The sequence below is a fragment of the Suillus subaureus genome (genome assembly GCF_016647635.1).
Source record: "Suillus subaureus strain MN1 chromosome Unknown BJ212scaffold_48, whole genome shotgun sequence".
Taxonomy (NCBI): Eukaryota; Fungi; Basidiomycota; class Agaricomycetes; order Boletales; family Suillaceae; genus Suillus; species Suillus subaureus.
Genome location: NW_024538604.1, coordinates 187,174 through 209,691, shown reverse-complemented (window position 1 = coordinate 209,691; position 22,518 = coordinate 187,174). Strand labels below are relative to the sequence as shown.

At 47.3% G+C, this 22,518-nt stretch overlaps 5 protein-coding genes across 5 annotated transcripts; 1 reads left to right on the top strand and 4 right to left on the bottom strand.

Moving 5' to 3' along the window:
* Nucleotides 1-242: 242 nt before the first annotated feature.
* BJ212DRAFT_1389788 (uncharacterized protein) lies at nucleotides 243-1,005 on the bottom strand. The gene has a single exon (XM_041336961.1). It carries the CDS (start codon nucleotides 935-937, stop codon nucleotides 326-328), a length of 612 nt encoding a protein of 203 aa, XP_041187652.1. The 5' UTR covers nucleotides 938-1,005; the 3' UTR covers nucleotides 243-325.
* A 2,292-nt stretch (nucleotides 1,006-3,297) lies between these two features.
* On the bottom strand, nucleotides 3,298-4,323 carry BJ212DRAFT_1389779 (uncharacterized protein). Its single transcript, XM_041336960.1, has 4 exons — nucleotides 4,307-4,323; nucleotides 4,176-4,253; nucleotides 4,056-4,115; nucleotides 3,298-3,992 (listed from the first exon to the last, which is right to left on the bottom strand). Exons 1-4 carry the CDS (start codon nucleotides 4,314-4,316, stop codon nucleotides 3,394-3,396), a joined length of 747 nt encoding a protein of 248 aa, XP_041187651.1. The 5' UTR covers nucleotides 4,317-4,323; the 3' UTR covers nucleotides 3,298-3,393.
* A 762-nt stretch (nucleotides 4,324-5,085) lies between these two features.
* Nucleotides 5,086-6,800, top strand: BJ212DRAFT_1449467 (GPI transamidase subunit PIG-U; the record flags this gene model as incomplete). Its single annotated transcript, XM_041338700.1, has 9 exons — nucleotides 5,086-5,215; nucleotides 5,274-5,338; nucleotides 5,399-5,568; nucleotides 5,617-5,717; nucleotides 5,771-6,032; nucleotides 6,084-6,183; nucleotides 6,234-6,277; nucleotides 6,340-6,464; nucleotides 6,529-6,800. 9 exons carry the CDS (start codon nucleotides 5,086-5,088, stop codon nucleotides 6,798-6,800), a joined length of 1,269 nt encoding a protein of 422 aa, XP_041187650.1.
* A 9,007-nt stretch (nucleotides 6,801-15,807) lies between these two features.
* On the bottom strand, nucleotides 15,808-19,281 carry BJ212DRAFT_1303780 (uncharacterized protein; the record flags this gene model as incomplete). Its single annotated transcript, XM_041333485.1, has 13 exons — nucleotides 15,808-15,826; nucleotides 15,884-16,820; nucleotides 16,872-16,975; nucleotides 17,024-17,152; nucleotides 17,345-17,607; nucleotides 17,793-17,900; nucleotides 17,948-17,970; nucleotides 18,238-18,328; nucleotides 18,397-18,567; nucleotides 18,617-18,627; nucleotides 18,667-18,699; nucleotides 19,136-19,147; nucleotides 19,224-19,281. 13 exons carry the CDS (start codon nucleotides 19,279-19,281, stop codon nucleotides 15,808-15,810), a joined length of 1,959 nt encoding a protein of 652 aa, XP_041187649.1.
* A 974-nt stretch (nucleotides 19,282-20,255) lies between these two features.
* On the bottom strand, nucleotides 20,256-21,059 carry BJ212DRAFT_1303779 (uncharacterized protein; the record flags this gene model as incomplete). The annotated part of the gene is made up of 5 exons (XM_041333484.1): nucleotides 20,256-20,382; nucleotides 20,439-20,760; nucleotides 20,812-20,862; nucleotides 20,912-20,962; nucleotides 21,014-21,059. The coding sequence occupies 5 exons, from the start codon at nucleotides 21,057-21,059 to the stop codon at nucleotides 20,256-20,258; spliced, it is 597 nt and encodes a 198-aa protein (XP_041187648.1).
* Between the last annotated feature and the right edge of the window lie 1,459 nt (nucleotides 21,060-22,518).

Here is a 22,518-nt window from a genome sequence, read left to right as displayed (position 1 = left end):
GCCCATATCCAGTAGCGGTCAGAGCACCCACCGCAGCGTTCATGACCTTACAAAAGGACAAGGTCTAATCACAGGGTGATGGAGAGATATGCGTTTGGTTCAGAAGGTAGCCGTAGGCCCATATTAGTTTATGGTGCGTTGGGCATGTGCTTGTCATCAGGAATTGAACAAATTCGATGGTGGAATCAAGTCAGACAAACCATTGACCTACGCCGTGCTTGCACAGGCCATTGCTGTTCAGAACATTATTTCGCAATGTTCACAATCTCAGTAGAGATAAGCAATAGTAATATATATGTACATTTTCTCCAGACTAAATTCAGAGTCATAATTTTTGGAACTTCACTACCCACGTCTCAGGGTGCTTCCCACCGCCCGGAACGAATCTCCTTCTCGTAAAAGCCTCATTTTTGACAAGCCCCATGAATGCAACACTGGATCCAAGCCAGTCGACACGGAGAAGCAGCGGCTCTCGCTGCACAGGCCTCTGAAAGCTCACTGTGGGTCTAGTGCGCGCCGCAGAATTTGAGCTCCCGTGTAACGCAAGCTGTATCCATAGACGACGGTCGTGTGCCCTGATCAGACTCGCACGTTTTTCAATTCCAGCAGTGCCCCACTCCATGTCTGTAAGTGGGCGCTGCAATTCAGCGTGCAGAGTAGAGAGAACGTCAAGACACGTCACAAACTCTTCTCCGGCACTTGGGCCGATGTCAAACGCCCAGGGAAAATCTGGGCTGATAAGCCATATTTGCCTAGGCCGCTCTGGCGTAAGTGGGACGCGGAGGAATTCGTACCCGCAGCCCGCAAATGGAGATGAAGGTGGAAAACGGAGAGAAGTGGGGAAATAGCGCAGGTCGTATATCAATGGCACGGATGGTGGCGCGAGAAACGGATGGGGGCAGGCTGGTGGGAGGTATAAGAATAAATCCATAATCATAAGTGTGTCTAAGCCGTACCCTTTTGGGTGTTAATATTTGATGGCATCGTTCGTCGTGTGGAATGGCCATCTAGGAAAACATACAATTGAACATCCTGCAAGTTGGTAAAATGAAGGTGGACGCATACATGTGAGCCATGCGCTCTCTGTATCATGTTGAGCTGTGGTGCGCATCTCAGAAGCGTCTTGGAGAGACGGAGTATAAGTGCCACCTTTATCACCAACATTAGATCGTATAATGACCTGAACAAATGGTGTCAGAGAACGTACCGTTCCATGAATGAGGGACGCTGCGGTTGCGGCGTTGAGAGTCGACGCGACCCGTTATATCAGCAGATGCTAACGAAGCGAATTAAGCTTGTGTAAAGTAGAACCTATAAAAAGGAAATCACCTTGCGCCCCCGAAATTGTGCGATGGTGACTTGCATAGGGAGGTTCTAGTAACAAGTAAGCATGGAGTCCGAATAGATTTAGAATTGCAACTACGGCTATTGGTGGTGGTAACCTCGTAGCAATGGCGCGAGGGGGTATCAATAGCAAAAGCAACACGAGGAAGTTGTATTGGGGGGCGGACCCATCCTGCGTAGCGAGCATTGTGTAAGGGTGGAGGTGAAATGGTGGGCTTAGGGGCAATATAGTGACACTGCGAAGGGAAACGAACTGTAGAAAACATGGGGAGAAAGCGATGGTGTGGTGACTTGGGATGCTCAAGGCAGGAAGGATTAAATACGTTGGGATGTCCTGCATTACTTGGCGAAAGCTATATTCGGTGGACCATCTCCGGCAGGGTGCTATCTCAATTTACATAAAGAGCACTACAAGTTACAAAGACCCACCCAACAAGATAAAGTGAACGAACCTAGTATGACTTCCAAATTAAAAAGATCACAGTTGCCTGTTTAGATATTTGAGTGTAAAAAATCGACGTATTGTCCGATTATAGACTGGGGTGCGATCAAGTTGACCTGCATACTGGACTGCAAGATCTATGACATGTCAACATGTCAGTACTGACAACATAAATTTGCACAACATGTGTTAGATCCGGCGAGTGTCACGATAGGTGTATAATGTACCTGCTGTTGCTTTGGCTCTGACTTTCCTTACTTCCTCAGCCAAGCGCCAATGAAGTTTTTATAAGACGACTAGAGACCCTTTCGGACTAGCTGTGACACAGCAGAACTGCGGGAAATGGCTCATTGCAAGGTGTCGGCTTCCCAGAAAGAGTGCCCACCCCGGAGGTCGCCTTCTCTCTTTGGCAAGTGCAGGATCACCATATGGGTCCCGAGAAACGGAGCTGCCTGATATCGGGCATCAAATCTAACGCCCGCAGAAACTTCTCAACTGCACACCCCTGAAAATTGCCTAGAGGCTCCTTTGTCACATCTGTGTGGGTAGTGTGGATGGCAGAATACCGTCGTCGTCGCAGCCACCTTAACTTTCGGACCGTACACCTTCAAGGCCATGCAAGCTCCGGAAGCCCAAGAATGCGCTTGCTGAAACATTCATCTTTGTTCTGTGGGAGCTAGAAAATCAACGTCTCGAGCTAAAGCGGCAGGCCCTAGTAGTAGGCACTCGTAGCACACACGTCTCGACTCTGGAGATCCTGTGGAAGCAAGTTATTTTAGTCAAACAGTAAAACCGGCAATTAGCGTACGTCTCACGACATCCCAATAGCGCTCAGGCTGGTGATGCAGGGTAAGGCGGAGCTCTCACTTATGGCATCTTCTGCTACTATTTCGGGGAGCATCCTGAAACATCATGATGCATTGACCACCGCAGTACTTCCGCCGTGTCGCGTGCGCACTGCCCATCTCTACTTTTGATTTGTTCTACAACCTTGACGAAAAAAAGTGATCTACATAGACGTAAGACAGACTGTTCATCACGTACGTGTCTGATATGCCATGTGCTGCACATCTTCCTCACAGCCGTCTCTCATCTTCTCCTAATTTTAGACCCTTCGACGCCACTACTCTCAATACCATGAACTGTTCCTGGTTCAGTGAGAGAAAACAGACCGGTTAGAGTGATGGAATGAGGAGGTACAGTTTCAAGACGAAGTGGTACTACTCCGGTGCGTTCGGCGAGTACTTGGGGCGTTCGGAAGTGGGTAAAGTAGTTGGTATCTGATTTGACTCGGAGTTAGTAAACTTGAAAAGTTAGACAGACCTACTTAACGGCTGACCTAGACCTGTGACGGTGCTATAATCCTACAATCATCGTGGATGTATGCATGTCCTTGCGAAGCTCTTCTTCAGTACTAGTACGGTGAGTGACGTTTGAAGTTGTGGGCGACGCAATGCGACTCAAAATCAGTCTCAGCCTTCGGATGTTGTCGGAAACTTGCCATATGAAGAACAATAACCCCTGTAATGCGCATGCACCAATTACATGTCCCAAAATCTCGATAACCGATACCTAAAAGGTATGTACATTTCGTCCAAACATGATTATTATGGTAAGTTCTGGAACCTCACAACCCACGTCTCAGATGGCTCTCTCGCACCCGGAATGAGTCTCCTCCTCGCAAATGTCTCATCCTTGACGAGCCCCCCAAACATAACACGAGATCCAAGCCAGTCCACACGGAGTATCGAAGGCTCTCGTCGCGCAGGTTGCACATCCACATCAGATACAAATCGCACTCTAGGCCTGGCAGTGGTGCATGCCTCGGTACTGGAGCTCCCGCACACAGCAGGTTTCATATTTAGCCGACGATCGCGCGCTCTGACGAGGCTCGCATGTTTATCCTCTGCAGCGGCTCCCCACTCTGTGTCTGAGAGTGGACGCTGCAATGCAGCGTGTAGCGCAGTGAGGACGTCAAGACACGTCACGCCCTGTTCTGCGGCACCGGGCTTGGGGCCAATGTTGAATGCCCAGGGAAAGTCTTGGCTGATCAGCCGTATCTGGTTGTGTCGTGCTGGCGTGAGTGGCACTCGAAGGAACTCAGATCCCCGTCCCTCATATGGAGATGATGGCGGAAGACAGAAAGAATTGGGTGGGTATCGTAGATCATATACCAGTGGCACGCAAGGTGCTGCGAGGGGGTAAGCTGGCAGGAGGCATCAAGATCAATCTAATCTAATCAGGGTTACAAGCTAGGTCTGGGCCGCACCGATTTGTGTGTCCTTGTCGATCAATGGTATTGAATTCTTTGCTCGTCGTACAGGGTCATCTAGGAAAGTGCGCAATTGAACATCTTGGCAGTTGCAACTAAACGAATGAGAACGCTTACGTTTGATCGCTGCGTTCTCTTTGTCGTGTCGAGCTGCGGTGCACATATCAGAAGCGCCTTGATTCTGGTGGGTGCCACCTTTATCATCAAGTCAGATTGTATGAGAATCGGATCCGACAACAGGAACCTACCGTTCCACATGCACGAGCTAGAAACGTTGCGGTGTCGGTATTTGACTGGCCACAAATGAGCTGGGGGTAGAACAACTAGGAGGGGGGAATACCTTGCACCCCCGAATTTGCAGGTGGGTGAGTGTCATATCGAAGATGAACCGAATGAGGTTCTGATAACGGTTGAGATAGGGAGTCACATGCCACGTGAATAACTGCTTACGGGTATGAGTGGCGTTACCATCACGGGGACGACGGTTTGACGGGGTGTCGGTTGCAAATACGACGCGCCGTTCAGCAGGCTTGTTGAACGACGGCAAAGCGACACGGGGAAGCTGTATTGGAGGGCTGGGCCACCCGTCATAGCGAGCATCGTGCAAAGCTGGAGGCGAGGTGTTGGGACCAGGGGTATCCCGTGAAGAACGAGTTAGATTATGCATGGGAGACGTGATGTTGCTGTACGATAACTTGGGATGCTGTAGGAGGCATCGTGGTGAAGATGGGATTATATACGATCGGATAATAGGATGGCAAAGCCTTGCCCGCTTTACTTTTTGAGTGCAAAAATTGGACGCAACGTCCAATCGAACCAGATGGAATCGAGTTGGCTGCACATGCTGTGAAAGAAATTACCCTCTATCATTTCCAACAATAAAAATGTCTGCCTGTACAACCCAGCGAATGTAGGTCCTACTAGTACTGGCCAAACGTGAGCACTGCCACACTGCCACCAGAAGTCGATACCTTCCATATATACTCAGTAATAGCGGCAAAACTCTCCTGCAAGTGACCAAAACGTGATGAATACGCCGCCAGCGTTTTCAGTGCTGGTATGTCTTCGCCTTCTGCTCGCAGTTCTGCCTCTTCCAGGTCAAAATCTTCTCAAACATGACCATCAACTTAGCTCTCCATTGACCTCCTACCTTCGCTGTATGTACCAAAGCACTGCTAGCCAAGTGATTCCATTGCTAATGCATGTCAATACTAGTGAACGAAGGTCTCTGGCTCCTCGATAATAATATCGACCCATACGTGGGAGGAGCTTTTCACCATGTATGCCACTCCAGTGGACCACATGTCATGCATGTCGTGTGCTGACCATCTGCGCCATAGTCGCCTCTCCTACTCTCCTTATTTTCAACCATAGTACCTCCCCTTCCAATTGTATGGGCTGTATCTGATGCAGTGGGGACATGGGCACTTCTTCGCATATGGCGCGCACGCCAGGGTTTATCATCTCAAAAGGGTACGAGGTTCGATGTAGAAAACCTCATCGTAAGCGTGTGCGTTCCATCAGCATATTTCCAGTACGCACCTAATGCACCGCACAGCTATTTGCTGAATCCCTACCTCCTCCTTCCATCACTTGCGCTATCGACATCCACATTCGAAAATACCCTCACTCTCCTTGCTCTCATGTTTGCATCTGAAGGTACGTCCTACCGCCTATGTCCAAATTGGCTCACACGCATTCCCCAATTCCAGGCAAAGTATCTTCTGCTCTCCTCGCTATCGCATTCGCAGTTCACCTCACCCCCTCCTCTATCCTTCTACTTCTCCCAATTCTCATGCTCCTCGTCTCGTCTCCTGTGTCTCACCTCGCTTCCCCACGTCCTTTCTATGGTAGCCTCAAACGTATACCGCTCCTCTTTGGCGAGTTCACACTATACTGGCTCGTCCTTGTAGGCGCAGCATGCATCATTGCTGGCGGAAGCTGGAATTGGGTCGGGGCGTCATGGGGCGCAAGGTAAGTCGACTTCCAATTCCTGATAGATTGTCCGTAAACACAGCATCCCAGCCTCACGCTACCAGACCTCACGCCCAACCCCGGCCTTTGGTGGTACTTCTTCACCGAGATGTTCGACCATTTCAGGCCATTCTTCCTTATGGTCTTTTCCGTGCGTTCTCGTTTTCTTCGTGCGCGCATGCCATTTGACTGCATAGTTAGGTTCACCTTATCATATACATATTACCTATCTGCATAAAATTTCAGTAAGGGATTCCTGATAATATACGTGCTAATTTTTATGGGTTCTGACATGCCCCACCTGTAGACACGATCCCCTCTATGCCGCGTTCCTCCTCGTAGGCGTCCTGGGGACGTTCAAAGCGTACTTAACACTCGCAGACCCAGGGTTGTTCCTAAGCATGATATCCATCTTCCCTGAAGTACATGGTTGTAAGTCCCCTTCCCTCCGACAACCCTACCCCATCTCGCACTCACTTCACTCACACTCTTCCAGACCTCCGACACCCCATTATCACCACACTCCTCCACCTTCACGCTGCGCTCCTCCTCCCACTTCAACATGTGCTCTGGGTGAGCGAGGGCCGTGGGAACGCGAATTTTTACTATGCTGCGAGTCTTGTTATGGGCATGGCGGGTGGTGCAGGGCTTGTGGATGCGTGTTGGGCGGGGATGCGGATTGCTGTTGGAGATGCGAAAGCATGGGCTGAGGAAAAGGTAGATGGTGAGAAGGGGAAGGTGGTGTGGTGGGAAGTGGTACAACAATAAGGAGTGAAGAATTGCTCGAGGCTGGTTGCCGTTTTGCGCGTATACTTTGAAAGGACCAAATCTAAAATTGTGTATACCCAGATCGGCAGTAGACCTAGGTTAAACATCTTTTTCCTTTTTTGCGTGCATCACGTAACCACGCCTTACTATGGTGGCAGGGAAGTCAAAATACTCGCAAACTTGAACCAGACGGTGGCAGGTAATCGTTCGTGTGAACGGGATGTACCTCCTCGACTTCACGGGTGAGGTATCTGGACAGCACGTGCACAATCATACACAGTATGATTTCAGCTCTATACAAGAGGACGTTGATGACTCAAAGGTTTCGCTACTTCCACCCTTATTAAATCGGGGACGTGACGCTGAATCACTGAAACAAAATTACAAATGTAGATTACGAAACTCTCTCTACACAGCTCTACACCTCGAATTCTTTCAATGCCTTTCGGGCAGAGTCAGACCCCACAACTACTGTTGAACCTGTGCCCACTCGACTTGCAACTTCCAGAAGGGTCGGTACATTTCCGCACAACGTCGGCTCGATAGCTAGGACGCACGCCAGATTTTCCGAGTCACCAACAAATTCCACTGCGTTCTGAATCCCGGGCCAAGACTCCAGCAGCCAACACATTCTGTCTTGTAGATTTGCCAACTCCGATTCTCCGATGATGTCAGAAAAACCCCAACACTTGAGATATCTGAGAGTGTCGTCTACCCAATCTTGGCTATTTTAGCAGGGAAGATTGTCTCTATTTCGGCGAGCTCTGTCGAGCTCACGCTCCCTACGGAATAGTTTCCACGCCAGTCGTCCGAGTCTTGGAGAGGTTGAGTCTGATATCCATGGCGTAGTTCGTTTGGTTACCTACAAGCTGATAGGTGTTCCCTATGTCAGGACTGGTTTAGACACAGATCGCCCAGTGAAGAGGATAGGGCCGTAGGTGCCTCGCCAAAATTGGACAACTTCGATGTTATAGAATTTAAGTGCGACTATTTCGACTTTAGACGACACCTAGGGACTCGGTAAGTTGCAGTTCGCTAGACTTGTGATAATGTGCCCACCAAGGATTCAGACTTTGAGTCCATAGTTTTTCTGTTTCATACCCAACTTGGCCTATGGCACTCGGCAAGTCGCAGTTCGCTAGATTTAAGATAGTGTACTCACAAAGGATTCAGACGACATATTGAACAAGAATCCGGATGGGAGAATGTGAAGTGCGGGTACATCGATGACCTCGAAAGCTTCGTGATTGTGAATGGGCACTCTGGTATGCTCATTGAATGAAGTTCGACAGAAGCATCCGTTTATTCACCCATCTCAACACGTTTATGACAGCGAATATACGAGGTCAACGCACGTCCACTCGTGCCTGCACCGCTCTTGATTTCGCGACGGAAAAAATATATGCAGGCAAAGCTGGATACGACGCTGCCCGAGCTGCGCTTGTTGCCCTCACACCGTTGCTAGAAAAATTGGTTGGAGCGATATTTTGCGCCCTCTTTTAGTGTCAGATATGAGGCCTATGGGCAACTTCATTAAGGGCGATCTGAAGGTACCCGCAGTATACCATGGATATGAAAAATACTTGGAGTGTTGCAAGACAATGACGAGGGACTGCAAGACCGCACGTGCCATGGTGTTATCTAAACTTTGAAGGTATAGTAGTTTGTAGAGTCCAGCCTCCAAGTACTTTTTAATGGATCAGGTGATAGTGTGAGATTAGAGTAATTTGGCATGTCGCGAATGTGACCACCTGCAGTATGACAATCACAGTGCGATCACAATTTAACGATAATCCAGCATAATCTCATAGGCAATTTGCTGATGTGAGTGACCTCTGTGATAGTGCGAACAAGCTTTTTGAACATACTACTGCTTAAGAGCTCGAAGTTGGTATCGACAATAGGGTGTAAGCACACCGGCTTACCTGAGTTCCCATAATCAGTACATATACTGTTGCTGATGCTGAAAGCTAAGCTTTCAGTATTTCACCTTTTGGTGTAATGGTTATGCGGGCGGTAGTCTGACCAAGTTACATAGGGTCTAACATTCAGCGGTACTTGAGACAACATTTTTAATAACAAAGAGTGAAATACATCATGATGTCTGTTGTACCACAGGACACTATGTTATGTGCTGGCACTGATGCTAATCTCGCCTGCCTATGGTTTGTAACCACTGCCAATGGGGTATTAGGGATCCGGGTGCTAGTGCTGGGCTACACATCAATGGCTCAAGAGTCTGAACTGAAGATAAGAGAGAATTCCAAGGTGTCATGTCACAGGCTATACTGTCATAATGATGCATCAAAACAGGCTAACTAGCATTATTTGATGATGCATCAACTATGATAGCAATCAGTGGTGCATTGCCCTCATCCCTATTGGGAATGTGATGCATAGTGATGCATCAGTGATGCATATTGGCAGTAGTATGACCTTTCTTGCTGTTATCTTGTTTCACCTTCAATGCCATATGCTACACGAGCTTCTTTTCTTCTTGCACCATATGAACTCTACCAGTTGTTGTTCCTCCGTCTCTTACTAAGCATGCTACAGTTCATATTTTACCTAGACGTGTCCTCGAGATCACCTCAGTATTGTTTCACAGCAACTACTGAGGTGTGTATGATTTTTCTCCCGCACCTTGTATTCACTCACTGATGTAACTACCTACAGTTTGCTTAGGTACTTACAATGATAGTATTGTTTCACAACAACTACTGAGTTTGCTTAGCGCACAGGTTATGAGCCCTGAGCTCTAGATCAGCTCAGAAATCGCACAAAGCAAAATACTCAATACTCACATTTAACTAATGGCTAAACACCTCTCGACACAATGGGAAAGTTCGACCATGTTGCTGAATTGACTGGCTTGGACAACTACCCCAGTTGGCGATGAGCTGTAGAGTTAGCTCTTGCAGGAGAAGGACTGTGGAGCCACTGTAGCATGGGCACAGACCTGAATGATATCGCAGAGTATGCCAGTGTCATGCCCAAAGCTGCAACTGCAGGACAACCCACAAGTGCAGAGCTTGCGCTGATGAAAGACTGGATAAAGGAAGACACTCAGACAAAAGCAATTATCAGGAGGAGACTCTTACCCATCATTCAGAACATCCTTGGTGAAAAATTGACCGCTTGCCAGCAGTGGGAGATGCTATCAAAATGCTTTGCCTGCCTTGATGTCACCTCACAATATGAACTCCGTTCCCAACTCTTCTCCAAAAGATTGAAGGATCCAGATGATGCCTCTCGGTACCTTGGAGTGTTTGAGAACGGACGTTGCAGGTTCGCAGAGATGGGCATCACCTTCATGGATGGAGAGAGTATCTTCATGTTCCTCAATGGACTTTCTGAAATGCCTCAGTGGGTCATGTTTTGCAGCCTTACTATGGCGAAAACATCGTCAGCTACAACAACAAGCCCCAACCCAGCTGCAGGACTAACCTTTGAGGAGGTAGCCACATCGTTCACTGAAGAGGTGAATCGCCAACGGGGCAAGCAGAAGATGAACGCTTGTCCAGGGTCGGAGTATGCCAACGCCACCATCACACACAATCAAACCGAGCAAAAGACAAATCCAGCAACTGGGGTATGAATTCACAAGCAAAACCCAAAGGGGGTGCCTTGTGAAAACCCAGCATGCATTGGACTCCCCCACTCATTGACACATGACGTTGAGCACTGCATGCAAGCCTGCGGAGGGATGGAAGGCAAGGCGCCATAGTGAGGTGACAGAGGTGAGTGTGGTGAGTGTGGTGAGTGTGGTGAGTGTGGTGAGTGAGGGGGTGAGTGTGGAGGTAAATGGAAAGATGTATCTGCTGCAGCTACTGAATCCAAGATGACTCCTGCAACCTCCACTTCTACCACTGAAACATCTGCACTAGCCACCTCATCCTCTCACTCACGTGATTGGTCCTGCACCATGGTTGAGGAACTCGTCAGTGAGTCGTTGCCAAAGGATGAGGACATCACCTGCATCACCAGCCAGATGCTATCCACCATCCTAGACCCCGGCACCACGTCAACACTCATAACAGATCGCAGTCACTTCTGGACTTACAACTCAGATGCGAAGGTCTCTGTAAAGACAGCCAACCATGGCAAGTTAGCCACTTCAGGACAAGGCGATTGTGTAGTGGAACTCACCATCAATAACCGAGTCCAAAGGCTGCGCCTTATGGAGTGCCTCCATGCCCCTGGGGCATTGATCAACCTACTGTCAGTAGGGCACATGCTTAAGAAGGGATGGGCGTGTAACTTCTTACCTTTCCCACCCCGCTGTCAAATCGTCTATCACAGGGATAGCCTTGGTGAAGTTCCCATGACTGGGAATCTAGTCTTCCTGGATCTTTGGTTCATCCCACCTTCCACTCCATCTCCGCATCTCGAGATCTTGGCATTCGCCAAGGTTCCCTTATCTTGGGACCTATGGCATGCTTGGCTGGGACATCCTGGAGGTGAGGCTGTAAAGCGCCTTCCTCTCTTCTCCACTAGAGCAAAGGTTGATACATCCCTTCCTCTCTCCACCTGTGAGCCATGCATCATGGCCAAGCACCCTCGTCGGCCATATCCACCTTCCAAGATGCCAAGGGCACCTGCCATGCTCGACCTCATCCACTCAGACTTATGCAGTCCCTTCCCTGTCAAAACACCACACACCAAACATCACTTCATCATATTCCTTGATGACCACATGCACCTCCTTAACCTGCAACTCCTTGTGAGCAAAGACCAAGCTCTGGAGGCCTGGGAAATAATCTGTAAGCATTGGGAGAACCAGTCTGGTTGACGTGTTAAGGTGTTCCATTCAGATAACAGAGGAGAATTCATTGGGGCAGTGTTTACTCAGGCGTTAACATCTGCAGGTATCACTTGTCAGCTCTCAGCACCCTACACACATCAGCAAAACAGTGTAGGGAATGAGATTCCTCCAGGCTTATATCGCCCATATTACGACTCACAACAATTGGTACAGCATACGACTCACCCTCCATGACTTTCCCACAAAACGCGCCAGAGGTGTGACGCATTCCTGCGCATGCGCTCTTCCCATGCTCAATCGCCCTTTGTTGCACAGCATCCTGGAGCATCCATCCATCATCCAACCAGTCCCCTAGTGAGTCCCTTTTCATTTATTCTCATATTTAGCATCATACAATATATTATTCCATCATGGACCCTTACATTACATCATTTACATACTTAGCACACTCCCTGTTCACTTCCAAGCCCTGGGAGTGCGCCTAGGCACAGCTTACCTGTTGCCTAGAAAGTTTTCATACACCTACCACCACCACAGAATACCAACCACCATCATGTCACTTAGCATCTAGCAGTTGGAATCCATCAGAGTCATCGCCCTAGCCATCAGCATCAGTCCATTATCACTAGTCATCATTCACCAGTCTTTACACGTTTGCGCACCACATGCGCTCCATTCCCACGCTTCGCACTCTTACGCACTCAACATTCCTGCGTGCGCACTTTCAGTGCACTTCACCAGAGTTGACCTGGTGTTACTTCATGGATACTTGCTTTCTTTGCTTCCCTTAAGGGTTGAACATATCGCCTGGTGCACTTTGACCAACATTTAGAGAGTCAGTGGCCTTCCTCTCACCCCAGAGGTAGAGGTTTTCTTTCTTTCTTTTGCTCTGCAGCCCAGCAGAGTTGTTGAACCTTCAATGGGAAGGCCAAATGTGTGATTCACACCATTGAAGGCAGACTTTTCGCCATGCTGGAAGCAGCTGACTTGCCTGTGACCCTATGGGGCAAGGCAGCCCTGACGGCCTGCTACCTATGGAACTGCAGTGAGACCTCGACCCTTCCTCCTGGCATCATGCCTTATGAAATGCTCAATGGTCACAAGCCTGACTTAGCTCAACTTCGTGTCTTTGGGGCTAAGTGCTTTGCACAGATCCCCACTGAACTTCAGACCAAAGGCAGCCCACATTCTCGTCCTGCCATTTTTATGGGTTACCCAGAAGGAGTTAAAGGTTACCGTCTTCGTGCTAGGGATAACGGTGCATTCTTTGTTGCACGGGACATCATCTTCGACGAAAACCTGCCATGTGTCACCCATCACACCGACTCTGACGGTGAGGACAACGAACCTCTTGCCCCTGTCACTCCCTTGGCCCCAGTGCCTACCTCCATTCCTCCTCCATCCTCTCTTCCTGTGGCTGAACCACATCGCTTGACATGCACATGAATTCACACTCCAGCAGGGCAATTATTCGCAGATGAACTTGTGGCATCCAAAGCATGCTTGATGGCACTTCGTCATGCCCGTGCTGATTGTGCTGTGGAAAACTCACTTCGCAAGGGGGTGAACCCAGACGATCGCATGGAGGTCATCCCAGAGGATCTCACCAACATCGAGTCCAATGTTGACATCACAGAGGCCATGGCCAATGCCTGCATTGAGGAACAAGCTCATGTCGCAATTCGCAGTAACCACAAACACAATCCTGCTAACCCAGACTACGATATGGCAATCCCTCCCGCCACATACAATGAGGCTATGCAACACTCTGATCATGCACTTTGGCTTGCTGCCATGAAGGCTGAACTGTCGACGATGAAGGACATGAGCATTTATAAGCTGGTGAAGCTGCCTGAGGGATGGAAGGCCATAGGTAACAGATGGGTCCTTGAGTTCAAGGAGGATAACAAGGGGGGGCTGGTCCAGAAGGCACACTTGGTAGCACAGGGCTTTTCACAGATTCCCCGAGTCAACTATGGAGCTACCTTTGCACCCGTGATCAAAACAGCATCGGTACGCTTCATAGCAGCCTTAGCATGTTGCAACGACTGGGAATTGGACACATTTGATGTGAGATGCGCTTTTCTCTGGGGAGTCCTAAAGGAGGAGATATACATGTGTCAGCCCAAGGGCTTTGAAGAAGGCAACTGGGCTACACTTGTCTGGCTCATGCTCAGAACCATCTATGGTCTGAAGCAATCAGCCATGGAATGGTATGAGCAGGTGAGGGCAATCATGATGGAACTTGGCTTCACTCGCTGTGCTGTAGATCATGCTGTCTTCATTTATGACAAGTCCACTCCCTCTGCAGGTCACATTCTCTGCATCATTGGGTGGCATGTTGACGATGGGATGGGCACCTCTAACTCAAAGCCCTTCCTCACATATGTCAAGGGTCATATTGCACAACAATTTGGAATCAAGGACTTGGGACCCATCTCAAAATTCCTTGGCATCCAATTTGAGCACTCGCATTCTACCCATCAACTATGGATGCATCAAGGTGAATACATCACTCACCTTCTCGATGAATATGACCTCCTCAATTGTAACCCAGTCCAGCTGCCTCTCAATGCCAAGAATCCCTTTGGTCTTACATCTGACGTCCACAACAACATCCCAAATCTCCCCACTCAGTATCATAAGATTGTGGGGGAGCTTCTATACCTTTCCGTGTGCACCAGAGCTGACATTTCCTTCACCATCAATGCCCTTGCCCAGCATTGCGCCAACCCTGCATCTTGCTTCTTTGCAGCAGCCAAACACCTTCTTTGATACCTCAGTGGGACACAGAATTACCATGCTCACTATGGGGTGATCGCACAGATGAGAAACTTCACAGTTATTGCGACACTGACTGGGTGGGTTCACCTGATGATCACCTCTCCATCTCTGGGTACACCTGGTTCTTTGCCAGGGGCCTCATCACACATGTCTCCAAAAAGCAGTCCACACACATGCTCTCTTCAACAGAAGCTGAATATATGGCCATTACTCATGCAATACAGGAGGGTATCTGGCTGAAGTCCCTATTTACAGCCCTCCATGTCCCAATGCCTCTCCCCATCATTCTCTATGTCGATAACACTGGCACCATTGCATTGTCCAAGGAGGCGCACTTTCACATCCATTCTAAACATATTGACATTTGCTACTACTTCATTCGCAAGTATATCAAGAACAGCATCTTTCTCCCGAACTGGTTGCCATCTCACAAGAATGTCTCGGATATTCTGATGAAGGCCTTGCCATGTCCCTTGTTCATCAAGCACATCGAGGGACTGCAGTTAGTGTCATGCGAGTAGCATCTCGGTGAGGGGGTGTATTGGCAGTAGTATGACCTTTCTTGCCGTTATCTTGTTTCACCTTCAATGCCATACACTACACAAACTTCTTTTCTTCTTGCACCATATGAACTCTACCAGTTGTTGTTCCTCCATCTCTTACTAAGCACGCTACAGTTCATATTTTACCTAGACGTGTCCTCAAGATCACCTCAGTATTGTTTCACAACAACTACTGAGGTGTGTATGATTTTTCTCCCACACCTTGTATTCACTCACTGATGTAACTACCTACAGTTTGCTTAGGTACTTACAATGATAGTATTGTTTCACAACAACTACTGAGTTTGCTTAGCGCACAATGCATCATCTTTCCGCACCAAATTGGGCTGCACCCAGCTTCTGTTTGCTGGCATTATACTGGACGTGCCTGGTGAAACCTGCTTCCCTTGTCTGTACCTTGCTTACCTATGCTGCACCTTGCTTACTTACACTAGATCCAGGCATCTGGCTATCTAGCTCGTTTTTGGGAGGCCTCTTACCCTTCCAGTCTTCAGTGAAGCTTTTGCTACTCAAATATGTGCATGACATCATTTTTCAGATTTTTATCACCAAGTCCAGCTCCCTTTCTATTCAACAATATATAAGTATGAAACATTTCATCCCGCAGCACCAATTTGTGTGACTCTGTTATACATACAACTGTTATTGTAATTGATTGTAAAACAGACACGACGTCCGAAGGCAACCAGTCTGCTTGTATATGAATTTATTGCTCCTTGAACATTTGAACTTCAAACTGAGTGTCTTCCTGTGCGTCTGCTTGCACCGGGCATGCGGAACAATGTGATAGCACACATTTACATCTCATTCTCGTTTGTTGCACAACATTCAATTAATCACTATTACTGACTTGGATACTCACAACAAGATATGTAGATAAGACACTATTTACTGATTATGTATGTTGAGCACGCCTAGGATGTAGTCATATCAGTGCAATGCAACTTGAAGCACATGAATGACCGACTTACTTCATTGGCCCGCCAATATCATTGTCACATTCTCTTGCATTGAAGGGTTTGCGCACTCGGCAATGCCCTTCTGGGAGTGGTTGGATTTCATTTGCCAAGGAAGTGGGCGCAGTCAATTGTGAATGTTGTTGTGTGTGCCTTCCACGATGATGCTGAGTCTTTGTTTGGACTAATGAAGTTGGTGCTTCTGTGTTCTGTGTACCTTCAGCATCTGGGTCAGCGCCAGCACCATCAGATTCATTAAGTGTTCCCATATTTTCAACATCAGCATGAGGAGCTGGAGGGATAATGACTTGGGAATATTGGTCAGATAATGCATCATCAGTGCGAGGAGCCAGAGGGATAAAGACTTGAGGACATTGGGTAGATGCATCGTCAGTGTGAGGAGCTGGAGGGATAAAGACTTTGGGACATTGGGTAGATGATGGATCATCAGTGCAAGGAGCTGGAGGGATAAAGACTTCAGGATATTGGGTAGATGATGGATCATCAGCACGAGGAGCTGGAGGGATAAAGACTTCGGGATATGGGGTGGATTGAAGGGGGGGGCGTTCAGGGACAGCATCCAAAATGCTGATGTTGAAATTTGGGTCATTGATGAGAGCGGTAAACACTTCATGGTCAAACACAGGTAGGTTGGAGGAGTTGTTGAATGAAGCAAATTTGGAATCACTTGGGAGCTGAGAACCAGGTGATGCATTACCTAAGGTTTGCATATGCGGGAGTGATGCATCAGTTGATGCTATGCTGGCAGCAAAATTGTCTTTGATGGATGACTCAGACTGAGGAGTCATCTGGTACATGCCCACAGTGTTGATTCGATGGATGCTGTTTGGTAGGAGATCATCCAAGTCCTCTTCATCTGAACTATCATGTGAGTCTGATGAATCTTCTGCTTCCTCATTATCTGAGTCTTGGGGCAGTGTTGACTCAAATGCTAGTGAAAAGGTGAGTGTGTGCCTTCGAACTGACAGTTATATTGACGTACCGAGAGCATCTTTGATGAAGGTTAGGAATGCAGCCTGCACCACATCAAAATTGGCATAAGTCTGATCAAACTGCACCCCACTCTCAAGTTCACCAACATGATAGCTTCATAATATTAGTAAGTGCACTTCCTTATCAACACACATCACTCACTTGAAAACAGACACCTCTCCAGTGCTAGGATCATTCCCTCCCATAAGGATCATGAACTTCCACCCACCCATGGCATATGCAAGGTACTTAAGGATCTGATCAAGCATAGGACCAAGCTCACAGATAGCCCTGCAGTTTTTAAATGCGCTTGAGATTCAACCATGTGAACAACGACAGAAGTACATACTTAATCCTGGTTGCATCATCGATTTTTGGCATCTTCCCTAACTTCTGGCATAGACGTGCTTTTGTATGCTTTGCCTTTGCCTTTGGTAACTCCTTTCAACCTTATTCTTGACTTCTTTGCATTCTTCAGAGTACATACGGCGCATGACCTCATGGCGCTTGTTCAGCTTTGGCCTGCAGTCAGTAACTTTCTCTACTCTGATTTTAGCATCTGCAGTGTCCTTGACTTTTTCTTCATAGTATTTGTAGGAGTAAATGTTCATTTTTTGTGGTGTGCAGGTCCCCTTAAGTTTGACACCACCAGCCAACACAGTGTCGAACTTTAAAGCTCCTTTAACACCACTTGTGCAGCCCAGATGAGCAGGGTTTTTCCACCAATGGTACCATGTAACTAGTTGCTGATCAAAATGAGTTGGTGCATGTTTCACATGCTCTAAACACAGATGGTAGTGCTTACCTGTTCATGACTTTCCACAGCGTTTGCCAAATCTTTCACTTGATCTGGTGTAAGGATGTGGTGAGTTGGCAAGTCACCAAAGAGGGCCCTTCACTCTGGCCATTTCTCGAAAAACATTTTGCTGACTTTTTTCCAGAACTCCTCGTATTTCTTGTCTGCAGCATGCATGCGAAATTCTCCCAACATGGAGGTGAGAAATTCCTCTTGCTCATTGCTTGTCCATTTATGAGGCATCTATTATGAGATCAGTAGGAGCGGAGTCACAGCATCCTGGCACATACAGTGGTCAGACTGGAGGGATGAGCTGATAATTTCAGTACATAGTGAGTTAGGGAGGGATGTTTTTTTTCATCTTCATCCTTTGAATATCATAGAGCCCATTTCGATGGACCAAATTGCTGGACCAAATTGCTGGACCAAATCACTAGACCAAATCGCCGTCTTTCTTTACTACCAGTCACTCTATTTTGACGTTTTGAATCTAATTTAATTCAGAGAAGGTCCTCGTTTCTCAGATGCACCTGGCGACATCTACAAGGGTCACTGCCATTACCATCTCTGGGAGACTCACAAAACAATGCTATGTAGTACAATATTTCAACCTCGATATCTATAATCTCTCTGTCACAGTAGATAGTGTTTGCATAAATAAAGGCTTTGATCTGTTTTGTCACCATGAAATAAATAAAACTTATGACCACCACTGAGTGAAAATAAGCATGGTCCATACCTTCACAAGTGACGTCGTTCTGAAAAAGATCAGTCCAACCCATAGCAACAAATGTTGAGCCACAAGGTGGACCTGAGGGACATAGATGCTGTAGGAAGTGCCACTGAAGCCATGGCAGACTCGGAAGCACTTGATCATCAAAGCAGGGCCTGGACTGGACAGTGCTTCAACCTAGTGAGTTATCAGTGCATACCAGCAGTTAGTTCATATGAATACTTACCTGTAAATATTCTGTGAGCACCAGTGTTTGAACATTGATCATTGACTTACGGATGACTCGGAGTTGGCCTGTGAGAGTGCTTGCTTATGGTAAAGTTAGTAATCAGTACATTGAACAATTTGAAATGCAGTCAATTAATATGGTCCTACCATGCTACTAGTTTGCAGTGATATCTCCTCCAGATGTACTATTGTGCAATGAATTGGGTATACTAGTAGCCCGGTCATGTCTGCTGCATGTTCAGCATGAAAATGTAAGCATAGTTCATTTTGAACCAGACAAATGCAACTTGAAACTGATTGCGGTCCTACCATGATTATGATTAGTAGTACTACTTTACAGGTCAAAGCCATTAAGGTCCGACCTATATGTCTAACCTACTCCAGCAATGATTAAGGACTACTCATATCACAATAAGTCACTGAATAACGACTTGGAAAGGTCAGTTCACTCCAAACACAACTTGAAACTTCAATATTGACTCACAGATTAAGGTCCAACCAATAACGCTGCACTTACACTGCAGCAATACTTTAGCAGGTGCGTGCCCATCATCTCACAAAGAGCAGATGTGCTGATTATCATCCATGCCATGCACCGCACTTACAATTAGTTATATCTACAGCATTTGTGGTGTAGTACTCAGCACCATGGGCCATCGACATTTGAATGGAGGCTCGTAATTAATACAGTCTGATGAATCGATGGAGGCTCATAAGTAATACAGTCCAACAAATCGAAGCTTCTGAAGCTCTCTTTGATTTCCTCTTTTCTCTCTCTCCATACCAAACGACACTGTTGCTTCACCATACCCTATGGCCCCTCCAATCAAATACAAAACTGAAGCGGCTAAGCTTCAAGCTATGAGAGCAAAACATTCTCGGTACTATGCTAAGTAAGTATCATCTATTTCATCTAGCCTACGATGCCCTGATCACAGATGCAGGTGCTGTGAAGAGATTCTTGCAAAAAGGAGGGAAAAATACCACATCAACAAAAACCATTGAAAGGACAATGATGGCAGCGACGACAAGCACATGGGTGACAACTCAGATGAGGGCAGCGACAAGTCTGCGAGTGATGAAGAGTCAATGTACGTGCTAAATATTACTATTGTCACTGTGTTTTTAATATAAATATTAGAGAGATGTTAGCTGATTGTATTGCTGTGGTCAAATATGCCAAGGATGACTTCATGCAGCATATTAAATCTCCTCAAATATTCACCTTGGGCATTTTTGCTGAATATGTGAAGTCTATCCCAGATGCTCCCAGAAGCCACAGAGATAGAGAAATTCTCAAGCGTGCGATGTTGAGCATTGAGGACTTCCTTGACAGGGCTAGTCGAGGACAAGACGGTATCCTTCAACTATGTGGGGTCTGTGATGAGTGGTGAGCCGCAGATCAAGTGTGCAGGAGCATGAGGGACACCATTGCTATGGTGGAAGACATCTATTGTCATACGCTCAGTGATGGAGATGCCAAGTTAGCAGTTGTCCATTTACTCAAGGGATTTTTGTACCAGAACTACACAGACTTTTGAATAGGCTCAAGAGGCTTACGCACTAATGCCACTTTGAATCACATATTTCACATTGAGATTCACACTTAGCTACTATGTAAAAGCTTCAGGTATACGTTACATCAACACCTCCATTTCACTGCAGTCAATCGCCTCTTCCATCAACCAAATGCCTTCAGCTACTGAGAGGACCTTTGAAAAAGAGGCCCTGCTCATGCCGATCACATGGGAGGAGGTCTGTTGCCTGTTGGTGAATCCCTAATCAGCCACCATGAATCTGAAATAATGCGAATCACTGACCAAGTAGAGAATATGCCAATGCGGTGGCCATGAGTCACCCAGTAGAAGGGTCCCATAGCGCCAGCCGCTGGCACATGGTAGGTCACATTGACCTGAGGCACTACAGCCAGTGGAGCAGGCACTAACACAGGTGATGGAGTGAGAGTTGGAACAGGAGTTGATGCTGGGGTGGGTGAAGCTGATGCCAAAGTGGTCAAAACAGTGCTGATAATGGAAACAGCGGCAACCAACGCGTTCTGGACCACATCATGGATCGTGGAGGTCATGTCAGACGCTTGATCCCCAGTAATGTTCATTTGGGCCAAGAGTGCAGTGAGACTATCTGTAGAACACTAGTAAGAAGCATGGCACGCTTGGGGACATCATTGCTTACCAGTGCCATTTCCACCATTACCGTCAGCAATGTGCACCGCAGGTACAACATCTATCCTGCTAGTAAGAAGCTGAGTGTGCTCGGGTACATCATTGCTTACCAGTGCCAATACCACTATCACCATCAGCAATGGGTGCTGCAGGCACAACATCTATATCCTGCTAGTAAGAAGCTGAGTGCACTCAGATACATCATTGCTTACCAGTGCCATTACCACTATCACCATCAGCAATGGGCACTGCAGGCATGGCATCTATATCCTGCTAGTAAGAAGCCAAGTGCGCTTGGGTACATCATTGCTTACCAGTGCCATTACCACTATCACCATCAGCAATGGGTGCCACAGGCATGGTGTGACAATCATATTCCCGCTAGGCTTGCAATGGCCATCTTTTGATATAGGTGATGGAAAGCTACAAAACCATTGACTGCTTTTCCTGCACTCAACCCGCTCTGGACGTGTATTCCCATGCATTCACTTCTGCGCTGCGCGCATACCTGCGGTCGATTTCCCGCGCCTTCAGACTACCTTACAGATGTCCCATGTCAGTCCATTGTCCATCCTACCTCATTGGTATGTATTTTGCCTTGCCTCATGTGTTGTAACAAGTGTTGCAGCCTTATTACATGTCTTTACATATTCCTACTGCCTGTCTGTCCTGTCCCTTCCATTTCCAAGAGGGTTAGCTAGTATAAAGTGCCTAGAGTGACTACTTCATATTTACTTCCCTTCTATAGTATTTCCTTCCCTTAGGTTTTACTTAGGAGCAGTCACCATTAGTGCATGCTTTTAGCCCCTATTGTTACCTTATACTTGGACACCTTGTCTTGACTTTCCTTACCCATGCAATCAATACCCTTGCCCTCACTTTTTACCCGCACCATTCCTTAAGACTTCCCTACCCCTTACCTTAGCATCTCACACTCCTGCATCGACTGCTCATCAACCGCTCATTGACCGCACTTCCGCATTCCCACGCTCTACATACCCACGCACTTGTTCCCGCACTCTGCGCACTTTTGGGTCTTTAGTATCATCGGCTGTTCTCAGTAGCAATTCCCTTTAGGGTCGAACATTCTTGCTTGCAAGTGTAGCAGCTAGGCAGAGCATCAACCTACAACAATATTTTTGGTTAGGCACTTTAACAAGTGTCTAGCCATTGTTGTATTTGCACAACAGCATCTATCATGCTCGTGGAGATCATCATTGGGTGTAAGTGGGAGGAGAATTGATGTTGGAACTTTGAACTGACCTCTGACTTTTTGTACTTGGAGAGCCACCCATATTGGGTGATCCAAAACCCTTCAGGTAGCTACTAGCCAGTTCTTGCATTGTGGTTCATGAGTTCAATGAGTCATTACAGTTCGATGGGTCTGAGTTTGACTTCAATGAGTTACAAGCATCTGTCATGTAAACATGTCACATTGTGTAACACCTTCTCATGCACAAGCCCATTGCCTGATCCCACTGCCCAAGAGATGCTACCACAAGTCAACAAATGAAAACAACCCAAGCTGAATCACTATGCACCACTGTCTACCTCACAGTTGCAACAGACTGTCCATACCGCCTTCAGATTTTCAGGACATTGAGATGGGAATATGCAGGTGTCTGCTGGCTGTTTCATTTGTCGCCCATCACCTTTGACCACACTCTGGTCTTCCCAATTTGCAGGGCCTGAGGACAGAAGCACTGAGTTTGATTTT

Excerpts from the sequence above, each read along its gene's own strand:
- BJ212DRAFT_1389788 (XM_041336961.1), bottom strand. The coding sequence starts at position 937 with ATGATTATGGATTTATTCTTATACCTCCCACCAGCCTGCCCCCATCCG.
- BJ212DRAFT_1389779 (XM_041336960.1), bottom strand. Across the intron at positions 4,116-4,175 it reads AGAGAACGCAGCGATCAAAC|ATGACCCTGTACGACGAGCA; the intron begins GTAAGCGTTCTC and ends GCACTTTCCTAG. Across the intron at positions 3,993-4,055 it reads CGACAAGGACACACAAATCG|CTTACCCCCTCGCAGCACCT; the intron begins GTGCGGCCCAGA and ends GCCTCCTGCCAG.